The 19,147-nt window shown below is 33.9% G+C and overlaps 1 protein-coding gene across 2 annotated transcripts in view; it reads left to right on the top strand.

The window, feature by feature from the left end:
- Nucleotides 1–597: 597 nt before the first annotated feature.
- Nucleotides 598–19,147, top strand: part of LOC124358887 (mitochondrial thiamine pyrophosphate carrier-like) — a 31,244-nt gene continuing 12,694 nt past the window's right edge. Inside the window, exons 1-5 of one of the 2 annotated variants that reach the window (XM_046811129.1) lie at nt 598–797; nt 3,931–4,079; nt 6,356–6,511; nt 12,230–12,400; nt 18,763–18,922. In XM_046811129.1, coding sequence (XP_046667085.1) covers nt 3,957–4,079; nt 6,356–6,511; nt 12,230–12,400; nt 18,763–18,922 — 610 coding nt within the window. In that variant the 5' untranslated portion in view covers nt 598–797; nt 3,931–3,956. Of the gene's footprint in view, nt 798–821; nt 934–3,930; nt 4,080–6,355; nt 6,512–12,229; nt 12,401–18,762; nt 18,923–19,147 lie in introns of those variants that run through there. The other variant, XM_046811130.1, reaches the window with a different exon arrangement.

The raw sequence follows: 19,147 nt of genomic DNA on the forward strand, positions 1-19,147 counted from the left end.
CTTTACTAAAGTGTCTTCAATGCCATTTTATATCCACTAACTCAATACGGTATTTAAAATATACTGAAACGTTTCATTAGCAGCTAGTGGCGTGCTTCAAGTCATGACCAAAGTCTCACTAGTGTGGACATTCCAATATAGTACAATACGTCTCCCCAGTCATGAGCATTGGACACGACCGTGCCTGTCAGAGAGGGATGCGACATCCACTCGACTCGATCACCTCAGCTACTGTTTATATCGTGTGCTCACCACGATATAAAACAATGCCTTTTCAAGCAGCAATGTGTGTATCGGAAACGGCAATTTAGAGTTCATCATAGCAACTAAGTACGTACTAATCTAAACAGATCGCCAACCGATAAAAAAAATAAAAAATAAAATAAAAACCTAATTAAACCTCTTATTCTGTAAAATTATGTAAAATATATTAAAAGTTATGAATTAAAAAATGCTATAATATTTATCTATATATATATAGGTTCCAGAGACGTCAAAAAATAATATGCCTTGTTGACTAGAAGATTAGACTGTCCATATGGAAACAGACACGGGTAGGAAACATTACTTTTTTATTCTATGTCAGAAACATCGTCTGCTGTTGTTGTTTTCTCATCTTTCGTGCGATCTTCACGTACATCAGATGTTCAAATTTCAACAAAGTTAAATTATTTTCATTCCGTAATGTGTACACTCAACTGTACATAACCTAATCAGGTCCTTGGATAGGGCTTTGGAAAAGGAATTGTTATTCGGGAATGTTCTTGAATTTGGTAAATTCCCTATTTCAAATTCAGGTACGGTACTTATTTATGGTTTAAATTAAATCATACCTTGCGCTAACTGTATTTACTTTGAGTGGAAATGCCTGATTTACATTGAGAACTGAAGTCGTAAGATTTATGAAGCCGGCTGGTTTCTTATCAAACTTAGGTTAGAAGCTCATATAATACGATAAAGCATTATAATTGTTATTTAGTTACAGTATTAGCTTGTTAAGGGGTACAACAAAATTTAGTCATAATTCTGATTGATGTATAGAAATCCTTTTGAATTGTAGGTTAGGTAGGCCTATCTGTTTCAATAACGTAATTGGATATTATCCTAGAGGTTATGTTGAAGGTCAAAATTTAAATAATTTAGGCTATTTAAATCAGCCCTTGACTGTTACATTTTCTGAATTTCTGGACAAAATTCTCTCTCAAATATACAATGGTCTCAGTCAAGTTAAGATAGAACTGTGGAGACATTAATAAAATATCTATCATATGGTACACCTTTAAATCTCATTTACAGTGCCATAGTCTTCTGGTATATTATAATGTACATATATGTGCTGTATGACTGCGTAATCAGTGTCTAGCTGGCGATAGAAATTCCAGCTAGTAATCAGCTTAATTTAGCCTACTCAGGTTTGAGTTTCGTTCTTCAGCTAGACTCTATGTATGGTAGGCTATTTGGATGTTACAAGAAAGTAAAATATGATCTTACTAAACAACTAATCTACTGTGTTATTACATCAAGGTTCTATTGAGTACACAGAACTTATAATGGGTAGGGTACGATAAGCGGACCCGGTTTTTTATATTGAAATTGGCAAACGATATTACTTAATCATAACCATCGATATAATGAATCGATACTGATTAATTATTTTAAATTATTAACTTAAATAGTCTATATCAACAGGTATAAACATTAAAATAATACATGTAGGGTAATATTTCAATTTTACATAAATAATTTTAATTATTAAAAATGGCAGTCTATTTTAGAAAACTACATGACATTGCTTTGAAAGATGATAAAACATAAATAAAATATATTCTTTTTGTGGGTTCAAATATGTTGGACTCGTACTGAAAAACCCCATTGTGTGAAATTTGTAGGAAAGAAACAACTGTAACTGTGAGAGAAGCAAATATGGTAGACTTCAGTTTTCCTAATTTTTGTTATAATAACTTGTTTGATCACTGTAAATATTACATTCATATTTTAATATAAAACATATGATTGTTATTGAGGACTATAGATACTTTTATATCAATTGATAGTCTAGGATTTGAGATGCGAATATTAGGTATCGAAGACTACATTCTTCGATATAAAAAACCGAGTCCGCTTATCGTACCCTACCCCTTATAATTTCACTGTAATTAAAAATGGCAGTTAACTTTAGAAAACTAAATTAAATTGTTTTGAAAGATGATAAAAATATTTTTCATGTCTTAAAGATATACTGATACCAAAAATTCCATCAGGTCTATGTGAAATGTAAGGGAAAGATACAAAATAAATTGTGAGAGCTGAGCAAACACGGTTGTGTTCAGGTGTAAAAAAAAGGTAATGATGGACATAGGCTAATTTCAGTAAAAATTCAGAGTATTTTCAAAGGATCTAAGTTTGGACTACGTAACATTGTGGCTTTGATGTAATTTTTTCAGAAACCATACAAACTATGTTGGGTTACTGAAAAACATTGTTAAGTGCAGTTTTGATTTACACAACCCATCAAGACGTACAATATCTGTCGTTTTGTAGGGACCTTTGTTTTGAATGGATTGATGAACAATTTAATAGGAAAGAAAAGCTTGGAGGTCCTGGAGTGCTAGTGGAAATATATGAATGCAAAGTAGGAAAACGAAAATATAACAAACGAAGGTTGATAGAAGGAATATAAATATTAGATTTAATTGAAATCATACCAAAAAGTCAAAAACGTGGTGGTAGATACAGAATTGAGTTACGTCCTGAAAACAAGCAACCTGCAAAAACCCTCATTCCTCTTGTATTAAAGCACTTAACCCTTTGCGATCAGTCGTCGACTATAGGTCGACCGTGGCAGTTTTGCTGAACGCTCGCATGTCGACAATATGTCGACCGGATATTAACTAACAGAAATTAATTACGACCTGAGGACAGTCGAAGCAATTTTTATTGAGACCTCAAGGGGTTAAAGCCTGGAACAACTATACTCAAACGTATGCTGTTATACGCCATGGAAGGGGTATTTTGGATTGAGTGAATGTGTATTGTTCATTTTACTGTCAATCATAAGATTTCTAAGGCTAGGTTAGCATTAAAATGAGATGGCTCATTTTAAGATTTTGGTACATGATCTTGGTCTGCGACCAATGTATCTTAGGAAGGATACCACTTACATCATTTTGTCAAAAATACTTATTTGTTTATTTTATCTGCTCCAACTGCTTGCGGAAATTGACTTCAGGGTTAACACTGGAACAAGATATTAATTTATGCTGTCGTTTCAGAGCAGCACTCTTGTTAACATAGCTAGCACGAGTCCTTTGTTTTAGCAACCAGTTTCTTCTGAGATCATTTGGTCACTAAAAGTCTTAACGTCATATGGAAAAACAAGTAGCATTGTGTCCCTTCAACATGACTTGCAGTGTATAACTGCAATATGATAAACATTTATAAGTAGAGCTGAATACATTTTTGTGCTCTTCTGTTTGTTGCATGCAAATAAAAAGTTCTACTTTTGTACTTACTACTATTGAAGCTAGCCTTTATTACTTAGTTTTTATTTTAATATCATTATAATCATATGATTTCTTTGTATTGGTTTATATATATATATATATATATATATATATATATATATATATATATATATATACCATAGTCTAAAATTATTATTTGTTAAATTGTTGTTCATAATCATGATCATATTTATTTCTATCGCAAGTTAATATCATTATATTCTCTTGTATTTATAATTTTGTTATTGTTAATTTTATTGCATAAGAATATAGAATTTCTGTCAAATAAATTGGTGAATTATGCTTTGCCTTTGGAATTGTATAGTAAAAATACTTGTTAAGCTTAATATTTATAAAAATAACAATGAAATAAGCTTAGTATGTTATTTTACGTTGTTCTGTATTAATATCTGATTTATTTCTACAGATAGATATTCCGTCTGGTGATTCTAAATGTCAGATAAACCAGTGGAGACACATGTTCCCAACTTTATTCCCATCGTAGCAGGTGGTGTCAGTGGTGTTCTAACAAGATTCATTTGTCAACCTCTAGATGTTATCAAGATTCGTTTTCAGGTAAATATTTTGTCTCTTTCCACTCTATTTACCAACCTTGTCATGGCTTTGGAATGTTAATTTAGATTCCATGAGGATTGGAAGCTTACAATGAATCATATTATTCTTATTTTAATGTTGTTTCTCTCTTCAACACGCCACACATAGTTTGGCTCACTTTTACTAGTTTTGTAATATTCAGCTTGGGAGTACATCTTCTCTTTTCATATATTTCTCAATGTGACCTTAACATCTGGTTAGTGTTTTTTCCACTTTTTCTTTATAAAATAATTGACACTTTTGCCAATTTGGCAATGTTCTGTGGGACAAAAGTCTAAATTATGAATACAATAATGAATTTAAATTCCATTTTGCTCATTGTTTTTGTATTGGACATAATTTCTTAGTCCTTTTCTGCAATAAGAGGCAGTGTGGTACATTTTGTTCTATGTTAAACAGCTACCTATGCTATATGTGGCGCTAAAATTATAGGACCCAAAAAACTGTTTTAAAAGTGTTACAGCATATCTCACAGTTTATGTCAGCTTAATAATTATGAACTAATTGTTTATATTTATTTTTAAGCCTAAAAAGTTCATTTAGTAGGTAACCTCCTGCATGAAGTAAATTGTAAGGTTGTACTGTATTTGTAATTTGTTGTATGCAGCCTAGTTCCTTATGCGGGTTATATGGTACTTTGGAATTATCGGGATATCTTTGAGACCAAGTACCAGAGTGTGTCATAAACCCTGCTCCAGATAATCAATGATCTTTATATTTAAAAACGTTTTAATGTTGGCAGCTTCAGGTGGAGCCAATTAGCAAGATGTCTTTGGGATCCAAGTACCAGAGTTTGTCATACAGGGTGCATTATGAAAGTAATGAGTATTTTCCAGAAAAAAGAGATTTATTCATCCGATTGGTACAAATGGTTAAAATAATCTCCTACTACATCAATACACCTGCAGAAACGATTCTGCCACGCCTGGAAAGCACCCTGGAACTCCTCGACTGGAATGCCTCTCAGGAACCTTGTAACTTCAGCTTGGATGTTCTCCACCAACTCCCAGTGCTTTCCCTTCAGCTCTCTTTTCAATCGTGAGAAAAAAACACATGGGGTCAGGGCTGTAGGAGGCTGGGGCACCACAAGGGTCTTGTTCTGGGTCAGGTAATTGTTAGCAACGAAGGCTGAGTGGCTGGTGGCATTGATGTGGGAAACTTGAAGATTGGATGTGCAAAATCTGGCATTTCAGCCTCTCAAGCACCTGCAGGTAAAAGGCTGTGTTGACAGTTCATTCTTGTGGTACAAACTCAAAATTGGAGATTCTTTGGATATCAAAGACGACAATCAGTCTTATTGTGATGTAAGATTTGCTCATGCACTCTTTTTTGGGTTTTGGAGAAGATTGTCTGTGCTACTCGGAGCTCTGCCTTTCGAATTCTGGATCGTACTCGAACATCCAGGATTCGTCTTCGGTTAGAGTAGAGTTTAAAAAGCCTGGATCATTTCTAATCAGTTCCAACAATTCTTTACTGAGCAAAAATCTAACTTCTTTCTGTACCCCCATCAACACCTTTGGTATATAAGCTTCGTACAGACCTTTAGCATTTACAAATCCTCCGTCATTATCCCTTGTATCGCAAATGTTGACAAGTTAAGGGTTTCAGCGATTACCTGGATACCTAACCGACAGTCTGAACTCAATACTTCGCGGACACGCTGGATGTTTCCATCGGTTTGGGATGTTGTTGGGCATCCAAAACAAGGCTCTTTGGTGACCTCCTCCCAGCCCTCGTTGAAGGCCTTGTGCCACTTTCCGCATTGAGATCTTAAAATACATTTGTCCCTAAAGGCCTCTTATATCTTTGATAACTTTCCATTGCATTCTTCCCAAGCCGCACACAAAACTTGATCGCGTATGTTCAAACGGGCGCTCCATCGAATGTGACACAATCGAAAAACAGACTTCCTACAAAGACACGTCCTACCACTGCTACTGCTCGGAGCAAACTGAGACAGAGCGCATTTGGAGGAGTAATCTGACCAGTCCGAACGTGCTTTGATGAATAGTCATGTCACAATGAAATCATGCTCATTATGTCATAATGCACCCTGTAGGCCCTGCCCTAATTAATCAAAGGAACATTGCATTTAAAATCATGTTAGTGTTGGCAGCTTCAGGTGGAACCAATCAGCAACATGTCTATGGGGTCCAAAAACCAGAGTATGTCACAGGCCCTGTCCTATAACAATAACCAAAGGAGCATTGGATTTAAAATCGTGTTAATGTTGGCAGCTTCAGGTGGAACCAATCAGCAAGAGGTCTATGGGGTCCAAATACCAGAGTATGTCACAGGCCCTGCCCTTGATAATCAAAGAAGAAGGAGTAAAGGCTTTCTGGAAGGGGCATGTTCCTGCTCAAATGCTCTCACTCACATATGGAGTCATTCAGGTAGTGTTTTTAATGCTTAGACTTTAAATTTTATTTGTTTTTGTGATCTTTCAAAGTGAGTGTAATAGACATAAATTAAAATTTGGTTTCAATCCTCGTTTTTATGAATAATGGAACATAAAATGTTCTAACTCTGAAAAAATCTAAAACTAATTGAATATAGCCTTGTTGGGAAGGGTTGATTTAATGTGGATGTTGAGTTTAGCTCCAGTTCTAATCATAATCATAAACCTTTATTGTCTGTAAGCAAATACATACACGCCATAGACAATGTCAGTGGTCATCAACACATAGATAGATGAGGTACAAAACAGTACAGTAGTTTGATTAAAAATTGAAACATTTCCATGAAGTTACAAATATTTTAACATTCACAAAGTTAACAAGGAAAACATTTACAAATGTACTGATCTAAGGCTAAAAAATTCATTTAAATCATAAAAAGGATTTAAGCTTAACCAATTGTAACATTTTAACTTAAGTAGTTTGAAATCTATGAGTATACTTTCATTGTGCAACTTGTTAAATATTTTCAGACTTACAATATAAAATCTATTTTGACATTTACTTAGTATACTCTATGGCACATCTAACCGGAGTTGATTTCTGGTATTATAATTAAATGTACATCAGATCTATGTACAACTAAGCCTAAATTAAAATTCTTCTTCATATACAATAAACATACATAAATATACAGGTTTATCACAGTAAAAGTCTTACATTTAAAATAAATAATGGTTTACAATGTTATTTGAAAGTTGCCTTATTCATTATTCTTAAAGCTTTTTTCTGTAACTCTAATATTCTATTAACATGACAGCTATTTCCCCATAGAATTAGGCCATAGTTATCACAGACTGAAAGAAGCCAAAGTAAGCTGTTCTTACATAATTCTCTGGAACAATGCGCATAAGGGATCCTTACAAAAATATAACTCTAGACAATCTAATACAAACAGATTCTACATGTGAGACCCAAGAATTAATTATCAAATATTACAACGAGGATTTTTACATTACTATTTTCTATTAAACTAAGACTACTGTTTTTAAGGCTACAAGGTAGGTTCTGGGTTTTATAATATTCAAAAGAAGGCTGTTTGCACTAAACCAGGAGCAGGCTCTTTCAAGAGTGTCGTCAAATTGTAATTTTAAGAGGCTTTCATCTGAATGCACACTTAAAAAAAGTAGTGTCATCTGCAAACATGATGGTTGATGAGTCAATGATATTGGTTTCCAAGTCATTAATAACAACTATAAAAAGGAGGGGCCCCAGTACAGACCCTTGAGGCACCCCAAAAATGACCTCAGAACAATTTGATTTGTTACCACCTGCGTCAACAAACTGAGTTCTGCCTTTCAGGTAAGATTTGAAGACATTTAGGTGGACACCACAGATGCCATAGTACTCCAAACTTACCCAAAAGTATTGACAAAAGTATCAGACAAACATTGCTCCAGATTCCAGGAGATGAGTCTGTAATAAGAGCATCTGATTCCAGGTGCATTAAGAGAAGGATAAACTAGAGGTAAACTCAACAATTCATACTAATTAATGTATTGAAATAATTCCTCTTGGAGGAGTTTGAGCATAAATTAATAAAACTTAGTATTCTGTCAACCCTACTAACATTGGTCAAAGAGTAATCCTGTTATTCTTTTCTCCATGTTTTGATGAAAAATTTGACTGTGAAATACTCTTCTGAATGAAAATGCTTAAACATACTAATCAAAAACTAAGACTGAATTTATATTTCACTTATATAAACTCATCTTTCTAGAATCACAAATTTTTATAAAATGGTTATCCAAACAGTAACCTAAGTTTAGAAAGGAAACCAGTGAAGATACAAAAATATTATTATACTTACTTACTTACTGCCGGGGCGTAACAAATCTCAGTCGATTCTTTGCCTCGTCTATGAGCCTCTTCCACGCCACCCTGTCTTCCGCCAGATCTACAGACCCTCCACACCGGGTCACATCTTCGACCACTTGATCGCACCATCTTATCTTTGGCCTACCCAAAGGGCGCCTTCCTGCCGGTATACCGCCTGGTAGACCTCTTTTAACCTTGTGCCCTCCTGTCTCCGATGTACATGTCCTAGCCAGCTAATTCTCTTTGCCTTCACCAAAGCCACAATATCAGGATCTTGGTATACATTGCGTAATTCTCTATTTTTTCTTATTCGCCACACCCCTTCATCACATATTGGTCCAAATATTTTTCGGAGAACTTTATTCTCAAAAACAATCAACCGCCCCTCATTTTTCTTCGTTAATGTCCATGTTTCACTTCCATACATTAGGACTGGTTGAATGATTGTTTTATAAATTCTTATTTTGGAGCATTGTGACAACAATCTTGACGTAAAGAGTTTTGTACACGCCCTAAGACACCTATTTGCATTAGCTAATTTGCTTTGTATCTCTATATCCTCCACGTTTTTGCTGTTTATTGTTACACCCAAATATTTAAAACTTTCTACACAGCCAATCGAGTAGTTGTCAATGTTTAAGTTTGTTCTCACATTTCCAGCATGTCTTCCAAAATGAATAATAATTTTAGTTTTATCTTCATTTAGCTCTAAGCCTACTGTTTGACATTCTTTAATAAAACTTTTTGTTAGTGTGGAGAGGTCATCCAAACTTTCTGACAAGATCACTACATCATCCGCAAATGCCATTACGTTCAGGTCCAATCCTAATTTAACCCCTCTTTGTAGTCTTTTAACTTTTTGTAATGCCTCTTCCACAGCCAGGTTGAAGAGAGTGGGAGAAATCCCATCTCCCTGTCTTACTCCAGTGTTGATAAGGAAGTTTTCCGACATTTCTCCATCTATTCTTATCTTGGCCTTTGAGTCACTTATACACATTTTTGACAGTCTTATCAGTTTTTGCGGGATTCCATGTTTTTCCATCTTCTTGAATAGAGCATTCCTATCTATGCTGTCATAAGCTTTCTTGAAGTCTATAAAAATTCCATAGAAGCCTTTGTTGAACTCATAATATTTTGAGATTGCCTGTTTAAGTAGGAAAATTTGATCTATTGTGGACCTGCCTTTCATAAATCCTGATTGCTGTTCATCAATTATTGCTTCAGTATAAGGACTTAATCTTGATAGTAATATTTTTGAAAATATCTTGTAGACGGTTTTCAAAAGATATATTCCTCTATAATTAGAACATAATTGTTTATCCCCCTTTTTGTGCAGAGGAATTACCACTGCTTCTCTCCATACCTCCGGTATAATTTCCTCTTCCCATACTTTTGTAATAAGTTTATGTATTTCTCTTATCAGGAATTTTCCTCCACTTTTAATAATCTCACTTGTAATTCCGTCTTCACCAGGAGCCTCATTGCATTTAAGCTTCGCTATTATTATAATATATTATTATAATTAAAATATTATTATATAAGTCTGAAAACTAAATACATGTACTTTTCTAAATAGTTACACTTGTCATATCTTTGAAAGTCACTGACAAGAACCGCTCCTTCATCCATCGTTAATGTTTATTCTTCCATTTTTAAAAAACCTGTTCATTGAAGGACTATACCATCACTCATAATGTTTGGGCCATAAACCACACACAGTTAGTGATGAATCTCAGCTGCTAAGTGATTTTTCATTTAAAGAAATCTTATAACATCATGCCCTTTACACTTAAGATTTACAAGGGCTAACACACTTAAGATCCTCTGCTAACTTAGTATCCACTGCTTAGTGTCCTCTGACAAATTATTCAAATTCTTCATATCCTATACTGTTTGACACCAACTCAGATCTTGAAGATCTTGTATTAAGCCTGCTCAATAAACTCAATAAACTTAGTGGAACTCTCTATTACGGCACTTATGTTTCAAGGCTATAACTGGACAGCATGTGAAGTACAATGTGCATTGCACAGTTAACCTATGTATATTTTATACCCATAGAGCTGAGAGTGAATTTGCATTGTATAAGCACAGAACCTGTTTTTTATTGAAAAAATAAAGAAATTTTGCTTAAGAAAGAAATTGTCAACCGTTTTAGCTTTGGTGGAAGTTGAAATGAGAGGGTACCCTATGTATCTGAGGACATGTTTTAGTAAAAAACAACAGCAAAGATAGCCTACCATACTTTATTTTAAAGTAGATATAAATGAGTGGTAGTAAACACATTTTTTTAACTTAATAATTTAACTTAAATCATAAAAAAATAAAACATTAACTGTAATCACCAACAGAAAACATGTCACAGCTTTCACGGTTCATGAAAACAACAAACTACAAAAAAGTATATAATTTGTTTCTTTTTTAAATTTCAAGATTAAAACAAGTTTTAGCAAATTTTTCTAGTTAGTAAGATAGATTGCTAGTTAGAGTGGGCTAATAACTGCATAAGAAAGCCGTATTGACGTCAAATAGTCAACGATGCATGATGTCACCGGAGCGGCAAAATTTGACAAGTGATGTCACTTGTGCGGCAATATCCGAGTAGAAAGAGGTGAACTAAGACCCTTCTCATCTAAGACTAAGACCTATTTATTAAATTTCTTTTCACTCAATCACTGCGATAAAACATTAAATGATGTTGTCATTATTCTGAAACAGTTTTACTGCACATTTTGTACATATTACAGTTTCTTTTATTCCGAAGATTAACCATTTGACATGGTTTGAAGTTGCATTGATGTGATGCTTCACAACCTAGGCCATATAATGCACGCCATCTTTATGCTGCCCTCTTGTGGCAAAAACATAAAGTGTTTTTAGCATATTATAAATAGAATGTATTAGATTAAACATGAAACATTTTGCTCTATTTAGTTTCTTTTCAAATTGTTTTTCTTGCTAGAAATACAATATTAAATAGGCTGGTGATAATTTACGGTAGTAAAATAAAGAGATTTACATAGCTTTTGGGCTCATTTTTGTAATTGTTTTACATAAGTAGAATGAATTGTTCTTCAGTTAAGTAAATACTATTATGTTATCAGATTTTTATACTTGCAAGAATTAAATTAACTATTGGATGGACAGTGATTCCCTATTATCTACCATTATTAATAAATAGAGAGGATATTGGCTTTGCTTGGATACAAATTTATAACATAACAAATGTTGTCATAGGTGTATTCTAAATATCATTGTGTGTATTTTAATAAAATTATCATAAAGTTCTGATCTTATCCAGTGAAAGTATTGAGTTTTTCTAAACTTGTAGAAACCACATTGTGCAGATTTGTTTATCAAAGCTCCATCATAGGTTCCATATAGCTCACTTTAAAATCCATGACGAGAAATTAAGGAAGTATTTGGATAAATGAATGTTTCTATAATTATTGGTTGTGAACCTATATCCTTCTCTTATGGCTTATAGCTGCCTAGCCTTCATCAGTCTAGAAACCAGGTTAGTGAAGTACATGTAGTTAAAATCTTATAACCATTAAATTAATTCTATAACCAACTAAAGGTGGATCACCTCTTAATGTCCGTTTCTAAGATGAGATTCGTCAGAAATATATTAAGATAATTTACTCATTAACAAATTTGGTGCACCATACATATAATAAACATTGCGATAACAAAACAAAACAAAACACTACATAAGTAAAAAAATTTATCTCAGTTAAAAAATGTTAAAAATGTTTAAATATAAAATAATAAATCTAGGAAAATGGCTTAATTTGTGACATAATTACATTTTTGACTGTGACTTTTTTGTTCTAGTTTGGAGTGTATGAGTCTATGGTACAAAAATCCAGAGAAATCCCTCAATTTGCCGATAAGAAGGGTAAAGTGGAATTTGTGTGTGGCTTTATTGCCGGCTGCACTGCTACTATACTGTCTTTCCCACTGGATATTGTCCGGACTCGTCTGGTAGTGCAAGGAAATGAGAAGGTATAATTTATAGCCAGTTATTAGTAATCATCCAAACATTCATGTAAAATGTAAAATGTAAAAGTAAAATGTACATGTTTATTGAGGAAAAAGTTAAATATAAATTTGTATAATTTACATCTCTATGGTGATTAAATCAACTTTCTTATTGATTTAGAGACAGAATGAACTGATAACATCATCAAACGCTAATTTTTTGGCCATGTCAGACTCGAAGGTTAAAACAGCCATATCTCCCAAATGTGCTTCAGTCATCGTCGATCTCGTGTAGGTTTTTATCTGAAAATGATCGCTCTGCTGAACAGTTCAATGCAAGGATGGTCAAAACAAGTTTCAATGTTAGTCAACATAGAGGTATATGTCTTAAACTCCATAGACATGTAACAGTTTATAGAGATAAAAAAACTTGTTGTCGTTTTTACTCTTTAAGTTCCTTACAGAAACAAAATAAATATAGACATTTTATAGCAACATCTATAGGAAACTACACTACATCTACTGCCCTATACAGTACAGACTACAGTTGATAGTCTTCATCATCATCATCATCTTCTGACGTTTCCGTTATCACGGGTCGTCGTGCACAGCCTCCTCCACTTTTGTCTGTCATTCCAGGTCTCCTCTTCCTCCACCTGCATTTTCTGTAGTCCTCTTCTCTCTATGTCTTTCCACACTTGATCCTCCCATCTTCCTCTCGGTCTTCCTCTCGGTCTTCTTCCTCTTTCCTCCTTCTCCAGTGCTATTCTAGGTATTCTATTATCTCCCATCCTCTTCACATGCCCCATCCACTGTATTCTTCTTCTTTCCATTGTCTCTTGCAGTGAAACCACCTTCAATCTTTCTCTGGTTATTTCGTTCCTTATTCTATCTCTTCTTGTAGTCTTCTCTATCCCTCTTAAAAATCTCATTTCTGCAGCTTGCAATCTGCTTAAATCATTTTTAGTCCACGTCCACGTCTCTGCTCCATATAATAAAATTGGTTGGAAATAAGATTTATACATCAATACTTTTGATTCTTTCCCAATGTTCCAACTCCACACAATCTTCTTCACCATATTGAAAAACTTTTTTTAAGTTGATAGTCTTACTTCCTAATATTTTGTACAGAACAGTGCAGTGCACCAGCCTTGACATACACACCCTTAATTTTCAAATATTATCAATTATTGTTGCCATGTGTTTATGAAATACTTTGCCACCCCCAAAAACCACTACAGCCCCTGTAGCTCCCTCTCCTCCCCCCGCCTATATATGGATCTCTATCAGTTGTATTTCAAAGAACAAAGTTATTAAAGTTGTTTAAAAAATAAAAGGAGATTTTTTATCATACTTCACAAAACAGTTTAGCAACAAGGTAAGATTACTGTGTTCTGTTATTGAAATAATTGCGATAACAAAATTTTGCTAACAATAACTGTGTTCACAAAAATATTTATAATAATGATATTGAATAATATTAAGGATTCAGAATAATCTTGATTTATTATCTTAGAGATTACAAATGGAGTCAATTTTACAATTTTTTGTTATTTGAAATGACAAATAAAGTAAGAAAATATGAAAGGTAATGGTTATATTGTTCTCTATATGTATTCCTCTAGTGTGTAAAATGGGTGGGTTCTTAGCCATTCCTGCAGTTTCAATTTCAAGGGTTTCCCCTTCTTCAATTGCAGCTCTGGTGGTAGATGGTTGTAAAGTTTCCACCCATCGTATGATAGCTTTCTTTCATACGGTTGAAGATGGTGGTTTGGAAAGTTGTAGAGACCAAATTGCCTTGTGTGGTGTTGGTGTATATCTCTGTTTCTGGATAGTTCTGCTGCATCCAGAATATATAAGGCTTGATTTTTAGGTATGTTTTGTTTTGAAAGTCCACATGAAGTAGAGGTACAAAAATGAAAAAGGTTTTAAAAGGAAACCAAAAGAATATTCATGACAAGAAACGAAGTGGATGATCCTCAGTGATTACTGGTGATTTTTGTAGAAAGTGATTGAAAAAGAATAGACTTTTCGTGATTTATTCGTTGTTAGAGGTGTTTTCTTAAGTTTAAAGAAGTATTCTCTACAAAAATTTTATTGCATGTTTATATTATTGGAAAAAGGATTGTTTTTCTACATGACAGTGGCCATCCAGATGCAAAATAACTCCTCATGCTTTGATTAGTATTTTACTTATTTATAGATATAAAATATAACTATAAACAGTAAATACCAATAAATGTACTAATACGGGGCCTAACCAACATGTGGTTAACTAAGTTACTATCTTTTTAGTACCACATTTGGCTGAGAATAATTTGATCATTCTCCGTACAGTTCCAACCTACGAGGGGGTACCCAAAAAAAAAACCGGAATTGTATTGCTGGCAGCCGGCAGCGTGTAGTACACATTCCTGCCGCTAGGCGTGTGTCGCGCAACCCATTGCGAGCTCAGTGACCCGAGTTCTGTTGTCCTAGTGCATTCTGTTCGTTCGTAGTGACTGTTTTAGCTAACCCTGTTTTGTTCTTGTTTCGTTTTTTGTCATGGCAAGTTTAAGTGAACAACGTGCAGCTGTGAAATTTTGTTTTTTACTTGGTAAAAATGCTGCAGAAACTATTTTAATGTTGAATACAGCTTACAAAGATGATGCTATGGGGAAAACTCAGGTCTACGAGTGGTTCACTCGATTTAAAAATGGCGACATGTCGATTGAAGACAAACCTCGTTCTGGACGTCCATCAACCTCTCGAACGGACGAAAATGTTGAGAAAATTCTTGAACTTGTGCTCACCGACCGTCGACAGACAATTGAGGAACTATCAGAAGAGATTTTAGAGATTTTAAGAAGATTGCGCAACAGTGTTCGCCAGAAAAGACCCGATTTGTGGCAGACTGGAGACTGGTTCTTCCACCACGACAACGCACCGGCACACACAGCCATCTCAGTTAGGCAGTTTTTAGCCAAAAACGGCATGGTTCCGCTGCCCCACGCACCTTACTCGCCTGACCTCGCTCCATGCGACTTTTTTTTGTTTCCACACATGAAAAGAGGCTTGAAAGGTCAACGATTTGAAGAAAAAAACGAAGCTCGAGCTTGCAGCCATTTCTAAAGATGACTACAAAAAATGTTTTGATCAATGGAAATACCGTTGGGACAAGTGTATTACTTGTAATGGAGATTATTTTGAAGGAGATAAGGTCGTATTGTAAAAAATTTGATAATATATAATTTTTATAAAATAATTCCGGTTTTTTTTGGGTACCCCCTCGTACAGTTGTGTTCAGTGAATAACATGGTTTTGCAACTGAAGAAGGATCTTGCGGTGCGGTCAGTGCGGTGATGATGACAATGGTGTCAAAACGATCTTGTTGTAAATAATGTTAACCCACGAACCAGCACATGATTTTTTTCCTAACCAGTTGGCTGTTTTTGGGTGATTCACATATTATGTTTATAAAATAAACAAATATTTTGTACTGTTAACCTATCTATATAGTGTCATTTCATAATGAACTAGAGAAAACTTTTAAGTTATTGTAAAAATGAATGGTGAATTGTACCTTGAAGAGGTAGTTACATGAACAAATAAAAAAGTCTGAGATGACAGGATTGATGATAGTTTTGTAGCAGTAAATGGTCTTCACTGGAGGATCCCTCTCCTGGGCAATCAACACGATTCACCACGACAAGAAGCCAATATGCTAATTGCCTCTGATCACCTTCTAATGCTCTATCTAGCTCTCTGCTTTGTGCTGCCATCCTGTGTAGCTCCATTAATATGAATATATTAGAGTTTACTTGGTTCCATCTCTGTCGTGGCTTTCTTTTGGGTAGCCTTTTTTCCAGGTATCTTTCTACTAGGAATAAATATTCCTATGTGCCTACCTAATTATTCTGCACTTTATCACACTTACTACGTCTCTACCCTAATAAATATCCCTGATCAGTCTGTTGTGATTTCTTCTTTATTCACCTTATTCATATTCCGGTCCATATACGTTCTGCAGCATTAATTTTCTGTAAAGATTACTAATTTTCATTCTTCCTTCTTGTTTATTTTCCAAGTTTCATAACCATAAAGTAAAACTGGGCATATTATTGTTTTGTGTGACTGGTAAATTTTACGATATTAATCTGTTACAGACTTGTTGACACCTGTTACAAGGTTGACTGTTTTGTATTTCTGATTCTTCTATTTTGTTATTTGGTATGATTATTGAAAAATATTTAAAGCTATGTACTTTTTCAACATCATGTTTATCTCTTTTGAGTTAGTCTCTATTTACATTTTGATTTCTTGTAAAGTGGATGTATTCTGTACTTCATATTCCACTCAATCCCAAAGTTTCTGTTTGCTATGTAACTTTTCTTATTAATGTCTACAGACCTTTTATGTCCTCTGCTAATATAACTACATCTTTTTTGAAAGGGTAATACATTGATTTTACCCTGCTTTCTAATACCTGTGTTCATTTCTGCTTCTTTTTGTATTGCCTCTACAGCAATGATGAAATTGGGTACAGCCCATCTCCCTGCTGACTCTGTATTTACTTTGAAAGGCTCTGTTACTTCATTATTCACTTTGACAAATTTTCTTGAGTCTGTGATGTCCAGAATATATAGGTTTATTAGTTTTTGTTGAAATTCAATCTTCACTATTTTATTTCTTAGTTTTCTTTTTTTTTAGAAAAATAGCATAGAAATTTTTATAATACCGCAGTGTGATATCATGCTTGTAAACTTGTAATGGAAATATTTTCCATTAGAACATAATTCCTTCTGACTTTTGCTGTTATCTTACATAATTATTGGAACTGTTTGTAACTACTATTTAATTATATCATCATATTTTTGCGTTGTTTTAAACATTTTGCTGTTAGTTTGTTAGCCCTTCATTACTATGGTACCTGGTGCGTTATAATGAAGAAGCTTAATAATTTTCTGTGTAGAGAATTTAATTATTCTTACAACGATGTATAATGTATGTAATAGTTTTGTTTGAATACAAATCTTAAAATAGTAAAATCGTGAAAGTGTTCTCCTACGGCAAAGCAATCAATCAATTCAGTTTGGTAGCGTTGATAGCCCTTCACCATAATTCGATTAAGAGAGGGTGAACACTCTCAGCTACAAGTTTTGATTATTCAGATACACAATGTGAATGTTTCATTCTTTCCAAATGGTAAATGAAATGAAAAATTCTTTATTTATACAGGCAAAGTTAGGGCCGCATGGCCCTTTCTTACACTTAACCTGCGACAACATAAAATTTAAAACATTAAATAAATATTATCTTAAGAATAAAATAAAAAATAATAATGATAATAATATAAAGAAATAAATACATTTACACAATGTGGTGAAATTAGTGAAATATTTTAACGTGTTATAACTAAAATTTAACACATTAATAAATTAACTACCTCTGTTATTCTTAAAACATATAAAATAAATTTATACTTTTAATATACAAATAAATTAAAGTATTTATTGCTAATGAATCCTAACTTTATCACACACAACTCACATTCATCCCTCTGCCAGTGTCACGCCCACAGCATCTCAGACCGGAACTGCCTCGGCAAACCGCTCAAGATACATATCTTTCAGTTTCGCCACAAATGGTAGGCATCTCATAGAAATGAATTAGCTGCAGGTTCTCATCTCGCCACAGAAGTACAGATTTTCTCAAAAGAAACTCTGTTTTGAATGTAAATTATATACCACTAGTATTAACAAATAATCATATTTTTTACAATTTACTAGTATTGAGACACTTAAATCGAAGTTTCTGTAGTGAAAAATGTATGGATTTGACGAATTTAAATTTATATGCAGTTTTAAACTTTAGCCATTTTATATTAAAAGCGGAACTTTAGATGTGAAGCTAGTTGCTAACTAGCATGCACTTTTAAGAGGAACCTGATTGCCCATTTTATATTACTTTTGCCCTATACTCCTTTATACTCTTTTCCTCATTGGTTCCACTTGTTGTACTGGACATGTAAAAATATAAAACTAAAGAAGGATCAAAGAGGAAAATTACATCTAAATTAAATTTTCCTCTGAATTCGGTATCTTTTCCCCTTCTATGCTTTTCTAGGAGTTCAAGTCCCAGATTGTAAATTCTATTTTACATTTATACAAGAATAATAAGGAAATACATTAGTAAACAATACATTGATGATGAGAAGATATCTTCACCTTTCACATATTGTATAAAAATCCTTCATAATCTCGCACTATTTGAAATTCAATTCTTCTTCTGCATCACGTAACTCAATCCAAAGTGAAGTAACAAATGTGGCAAAGTGTAGTATAAATTGGTTAAACTGATTTATTAAAAAAGAACTCCTTAACTCAAAGTAGACTAATATTTTGCAGGTCTATGTCAGCACCATGAACGGGCTGAAAACTATTGTAAAAGAGGAAGGCTTCCGGGGATGGTGGAAAGGTTTAACACCGACATTACTGCAGATAGGACCTTTGTCTGGTCTTCAGTTTGCAATTTTCCACTTCCTCAAGCGAAAACTGAATGATGTGGGTGAGTTAATGTAGTTATGTTAACAAATTGTACTATGCTCTTACAATGACTGTTTATGTTAGTGGTTTAACCCTTCAAGGCGGGAGTATTTAAATGCAAGCCGGACCCTGCTGCGGGACTATTTTTCCAGATCGCGCCATATTTTCGCAAGCTTTTACAAAAACCTTTTTTTCTCGGGCTGTAGACACTTTATCAACACAATTGTTTTATTGAATTACAAAAAGA

The sequence above is a fragment of the Homalodisca vitripennis genome, chromosome 4, assembly GCF_021130785.1.
Source record: "Homalodisca vitripennis isolate AUS2020 chromosome 4, UT_GWSS_2.1, whole genome shotgun sequence".
In the NCBI taxonomy this organism is placed as follows: Eukaryota; Metazoa; Arthropoda; class Insecta; order Hemiptera; family Cicadellidae; genus Homalodisca; species Homalodisca vitripennis.